General features: G+C 35.4%; 1 protein-coding gene across 1 annotated transcript; it reads left to right on the top strand.

The window, feature by feature from the left end:
- Positions 1-2,574: 2,574 nt before the first annotated feature.
- LOC113057062 (forkhead box protein I1c-like) lies at positions 2,575-5,732 on the top strand. The gene is made up of 2 exons (XM_026224092.1): positions 2,575-3,449; positions 4,428-5,732. Exons 1-2 carry the CDS (start codon positions 2,858-2,860, stop codon positions 4,985-4,987), a joined length of 1,152 nt encoding a protein of 383 aa, XP_026079877.1. The 5' UTR covers positions 2,575-2,857; the 3' UTR covers positions 4,988-5,732.
- Positions 5,733-6,495: the final 763 nt, after the last annotated feature.

Raw genomic sequence — 6,495 nt, 5'->3', positions numbered from 1 at the left:
AACACCAGATCACCGTTGAGCCTCCAACAGGAACAGACCATACGCTGTTGTCTCTCTGATGCATCACTGTCCCCAGGACTCCTGAGCTTTCTCTTGCTGCCTGTGATCCAACGATCCCTCTAGTCTCCTGTGTTTACCCCGAGTTGGCAATAACTTCGGCATCTGTAAGAGAAGGGAAAGAGTATGAGCAATCTGTGACTGTGGCTGTGACAATCCTGCACCGAAAGTATTCACCTGTCTACGATCCAATAACCTGTGATCATCACATAGCCCGCACTTGAAAACCCAAGTATTCACCGAGTACTTGAATTACAAAATAAACACTGTGCTTTGAATTCACCTACCTTTGTCTCTGTTATTGTTACTGTTAATTAAAACAAATTGTTTAAAAGCATTTTGTTACTCTATTTATCATGATAGACTACTATACTAGTATGTTTCAATAAAGTCAAATAAATCCATTAATAAATTGTAAAAAAAAAAAAAAAAAAAAAAAAAACGATCGACACATTAAGATAGCTTTACTGAATCTGTCTGCAAAATCTGACATTTCCTTCAAATACATACTTGCTTATTGGAGCAGGGCCATTTGAAATGTTTCTGAATGAATCTAGCTCCATCTAGTGGTGAAATAAATCAACACTGAATGTGCATCTGAAAACAATTATGAATCTAACGTTACACAGGACAGGAGCATCTCTCGCTAGACTCAGGCATACTGAAGTGAAATGTCTGTATAGTGCCCCAGCTCAAATAGCACTTCTTAAATATAAAATAATTTATACAGTATATAGGCTATGGAATCCAGAACTAATGATGAAAGAATATGACGAACGAGTTGGCAAAAGGTCTGAAAGTGTTCACGATTCAGTGGGATTCATTCGGAAAATCGGAGAGTCTTTAATCCAGTAAAATATATGCGAAATAAAAAAATAGCAATTTAGTTTCCTATAAAACCACATATTTTATAGGGAGACGCAGAGAACCTCGTTAGATTTGTGGTGTGTTTGGAACGGCTTGTTTAGGTCAGAATTAGAGTAGTTCGGTATTTCCGATGATCAGAAATGTCATGATGCAAGTAGGCCAACATCAATGCACTAATCAAAAACGTCACCAATCACTAATCCACTTTCAACGTTAGGTGGCGCAATAACACAGGCGCAGCAAGGCACATGTCTCCTGTGGAATGGAATTATGGCGAAAAGCCCCCTGCGAGACAAAAATAATTAAATTAAAAAATAAAAATTATATATATATATATATATATATATATATATATATATATATATATATATATATATATATATATATATATATATATATATATATATATATATATATAAAATATAGCGACTGATCTAATAGGCTAATTGTGCAAGAAAGAAGATCATAATAATTGGTGGATACCTGGCACGGACCGCCTAGGACCCTGATGATTAGTTCATTCATTATATTCAGAAGGACGTTTATGAACAGCAGCTCGTTTGTAATGGTGTACAATAGGGCTATCAAGTGGGTCTTCGTCGAAATGTTTTGACTGAATTACTGAATAATTAGGTTATTTGTTGTTAAAATGTTTTCGAACATTGTTGAAATTAGAAAGAAAAGAAAAGAAAAGAAAAGAAAAGAAAAGAAAAGAAAAGAAAAGAAAAGAAAAGAAAAGAAAAGAAAAGAAAAGAAAACGTGAACACTGCTGGAACAGAAACCAGTCGAGAAGTGTGAATAACTGACGAATTAAAAAAGTTAGAGGCTTCTAAATTTCGATCAACATTTATGTTCTTGAAATTGTGACATTGTCATTTTAAAACTCCAAAACATAAAGATGAATTTAAAATGTCAACTGATTACGAGGCTATAAACTGGTTGCAAAGCACATATTATGTTACAGAATTCTTTCTAAGCAGCATTTCTAGCTACAATTTCTTTGCAAATGTGAAAAATAATATAATTAGCCTACTTCACATCACATCATAACTCATCTTAAAATCATGAACTCATATTTACTAAATTAAACTTTTTTTGTAACGGATTACAGTATTTTTATTTAATTATTTAATGAAACGATTAAATATATAGACCTGGGAATTGTGCACATTTATTTAGAACAGATTAATTTGTTAAAATAATAGGCTAAGAATTATACATAATTTTATACAATTAAAATTAACCGTTTCGGACAATATGGGGTGCGTTTCCTAAAACCATAGTTGCTAACTAAGTTTCCTATTGCCAACCAACAGGTTAGCAACTATGGTTTTGGGAAACGCAGCCCAGGTTATCTAATTAAATTCGGCATGATGGTCATTTACATTTTTGTAGTAGGCCTAATCTATTTCTGTAGCGAAGATCATTACAATTTTTTAGTGGCTGTAAATGTCATAAATGGTTGTGTTCAATTCCCACAAATTGTTTTTCTGATGTTTTTCAAATGAACTGTGATTTCAGAAAGACAGACGCAACACATTCTGTTGACAATATAAATACAAACATCATTTTTTATTTTGCTGAATTATTTTCGAATACACACACAGAGACACATACCGAGGGAGAGATACATTGGGTATTCATTTTAACAAGCCTTTAGTCCGTCTGTTTATGAATGACTTTTTAATCATCTCCCTGCAATCCAAGTCTATACGCCACGCCTACTTCGAGGAGCTTGTGATCTATTGGCTGAAAGAGACAAGAATACCAGATTAGACACCATATTTGCTGCACTTGAGTGTATATATGACTAAACTCCCTCACAAAACGCAGCCACTTGTTGCTTTTAAACAGACCGTCAGAGATTGCATTGTGCGTTACTGTGAGAGCGTGGGCTCCAGAGACAAACATTTGCCTTAAAGGCACTGGAGATATGAACACCATCGACGCGCAGATCCATAACAATAGTAACGCTGCTGTCATCCCTCTCCAGCAACTGCCAAAAAGCGCGCACGAGACACCGGATATGGCCGTGTATTGTGACAACTTCAGTGTTTACCACCAACAGAGTCTACCTGCGGCGCAGAGACCAGCGGGCTACGGCCTGGGGGACTACGCGACCCCAAACCCATACCTGTGGCTCAATGGACCCAGTGTTAACTCCTCTTCGTCTTACATACATGGCAACAACAGCCCGTCGTTCATCCCTCCGGCTTACGGCTCTCAGAGGCAATATCTCACCAACTCCTCCGGGTTCGCCGGTCCGGACTTGGGCTGGCTCTCCATCGCGAGCCAAGAGGAACTGTTAAAGCTCGTGCGCCCGCCTTACTCGTACTCGGCTCTGATAGCCATGGCAATACAGAACGCGCACGAGAAGAAGTTAACTTTGAGCCAGATATATCAATATGTGGCGGACAATTTCCCGTTTTATAAGAAGAGTAAGGCGGGATGGCAGAACTCCATTAGGCACAACCTTTCACTGAATGACTGCTTTAAAAAAGTGCCGCGGGACGAAGACGACCCGGGTGAGTGATGCACCTTTGCATACGGGTCAGTGACGTGACGCTCATAGATCAATTAAGCACAGTTCATAAATAAATGACTTGAGATCACAAATTACTTGAACAAATTTGAATAACTAAGAAATAGCAATGTAAGATTATTGCAGAAAAAAAGAAAAATGTTTTCTATGAAAAACTTTCTATGAAAAATTATGTTATACATTTGTGTTTTAAATGTTATAAATGAATGTTATAAATATTTAAAAACGTCTATATTAGTGCCTAAAAATTTAAAATATTTTGTCTGTCTAATAAAAATTAATCCTTTCTGTTTTAATATGACAAAAATGACCTATACACACATATATGTATATATATATATATATATATATATATATATATATATATATATATATATATATATATATATATGTGTGTGTGTGTGTGTGTGTGCTCCTTGAGGAGGGGGGTATAGGCTATAACAAACAAAATTACACTACAATTTATTATATATTATTATTTTGTAATTTCAAGTAAAAGGCACATTTTGGCCAAGTGGAAAACCTTAAGTAAACGTCTTTAAATTCACAATTAGTAGTTATAGCCTATATAAAAAGTTATATTGGAAAAAAAAAACGTGTATGTTCTTTAATATTATCTATAATATTAATGAAAACTAAGTTGTGTATTTGGTGAATGCTCAGGTAAAGTAGGCTATTTTATTTGTTTTTGATGGTTACTACACATCATTAAATCATAAAAATCTCAGTTTTATGACACAAACAGAAACCAGTTTAACTTTATCAAAAATATACAATTAGGCCTACATATAGTCTATGGTTACATGAATATAGCCTAATACAGATTTCTCATTAACCACAGACGGGCTTATTTCTCACCCAATAGTGCAATTTACGAACAATCGAATTTCACTATTAATAGCTTTTGCATGGAAAGTTGCTAGATTTGGGTTCTAATAACAACTCTCTGTATTGTTCGAAGGCAAAGGAAACTACTGGACTCTAGACCCCAACTGTGAGAAGATGTTCGACAACGGCAACTTTCGTAGAAAAAGGAAGCGCAGGTCTGACTCCAGCACAGGTGTTACCAGCAACGCAAAACTGGAGGAGGACCGACAGCTCGCAGGGCTCAAACCCACCAACAGCCCTCACCTCACCGGACCCGCATCTCCTGACACTGAGGCGGCCAATGACAGCCACAAGGGCGCCTCTCCGGCGGGCCTCGCCAGCACTCCGTGCTTCAACAACTTCTTCAACAGTATGTCAGCCTTAAGCTCGTCTTCCACTCCGTCTAGCAGACAGGGCTCTCTGGGACTTGTAAACGAACTGTCCAGCCGAAATATCAGCGCCTTGAGCCCGTACCACGCCAGCTCAGCGCCTGACGCAGGTGGAGCAGGTGAGCTGCAGGACAGCGTGCATGTCAACCGTGGAATGTACTATAACTCTTTTACCGGCGGCCAGAGCGCGCAGTTCAACGGACACTTCTACAACAGCTTCAGTGTGAACAGTCTCATTTACCCTCGAGACGGAACGGAGTTATGAATCTGTCACTCGTGAATACATACGACGCGTTTCTAAAAAAAAACAAAAAACAAAAAGAGACTTATTAGATTTCAGCACTGTGTATTCGCTGCTGTAATGCGACAGGCCTTAAGCAGATAACATTCAATTAAACGCAACATTTACGCACTGACAGCCACCAAATGAGTGAAATCTGGAGTAAAACACTGGTCAAAACAAATTTTATTCTGTGAAAAATCTATCTAATAGTTATGCATTGGATTCTTTTATGTCTTTTTTGAACAGATTTCTATATTATGTGCCTTTTTGTGTGATTATGCACTAATTTAAATGGATTTATCCTTTTAGTTTGCATTTATAATAGTCTTAAATAGTTTGATGGGGGGATTGCATTGGTATCCGTTGCCAAGTTTCAGTATTGTTCAATATCGAAAAACGTTCTCTGTGTCTCCTTTTCCCTCTTCTACTGTGTATTTTTTGTAAATGCAGTTGTTTTATTATACACACTTTTTATTATTATTTTTTTACTATTTATATTAAGTTATGTATCTCGCAGTTTATCCTTTATGCAGAAAAATATGTGGTCTGGTAAGCTATGAACATAAAAGTAAGTAAGGTAATAAGTGAATTATTAATTGTCATCATTAACTCACTTGATTTTTAAATGATATTTCATAGGTGAAGATCTTTACACTGATAAAAGTCACTACATTTATTATTTTTCTGCAGTTTCTGCAAAATAATTTTTTTTTAAAGAAAATAAAGAATTCCAAATCTGAATCTCAGTTTTTTGTTTTATAAAAACTTATTTTATTTTATTTATTTTATTTTTATTTCCCCCACCTTGAACAACTCCTGAATGTATAGCCTGTTACTGTCAACTGTGCACATTCGATCTAAACTAAGGCCAAATAAAGCATTTTTAATGACAAACAAATATTTAATTCAAGCATTAAAATTATTAAAAAATAAAAAAACATCAAATGCAAATGTGGAACATTTTGTAATTTTAAAACTTTATTTAAATATAACGTTTTATGTATAAATATAAAATATATATAAAAATATAAAATGACTCAGCATATAGGTTACATATAAAAATCACAACAAAACATAAATTTTGTTAATTTTCAATTAGACAGGCGTGAAGCATATGTGCACTGACTTTAAACATCTTAGATTTTTATTGCAGCATAAACAATAGCCGAGAACTTTATTAAAACAATAACTAAACTCCTGTTGTGAATGATTCTATATAGAATACTGACAATAATGGCTTTTTCTCTTTAGGTGATATGAAAAATATATATGTTTCTTACCCATGCTTTTCACAAGAGATGAGTAGTTCAAAACAAAATAAGCAAACATGTCTATGCGTTCTGTAATCTTTGTGACTAAATATTCCTGACACAGACAGTTGCACAACGTATATTTTCAAATCTCCGAGACTGAGTAACATCAGCATCATCATACCAACAGTCCTGTGCAGAGCTCAGGTGTATTTCAAGATGGTGTTTCTGTGGCAATAC

The sequence above is a fragment of the Carassius auratus genome, chromosome 38 (assembly GCF_003368295.1).
Source record: "Carassius auratus strain Wakin chromosome 38, ASM336829v1, whole genome shotgun sequence".
NCBI lineage: Eukaryota > Metazoa > Chordata > Actinopteri > Cypriniformes > Cyprinidae > Carassius > Carassius auratus.
The sequence above is the reverse complement of the archived record's forward strand: the minus strand, read 5'-3'. Positions and strand labels throughout refer to the sequence as shown.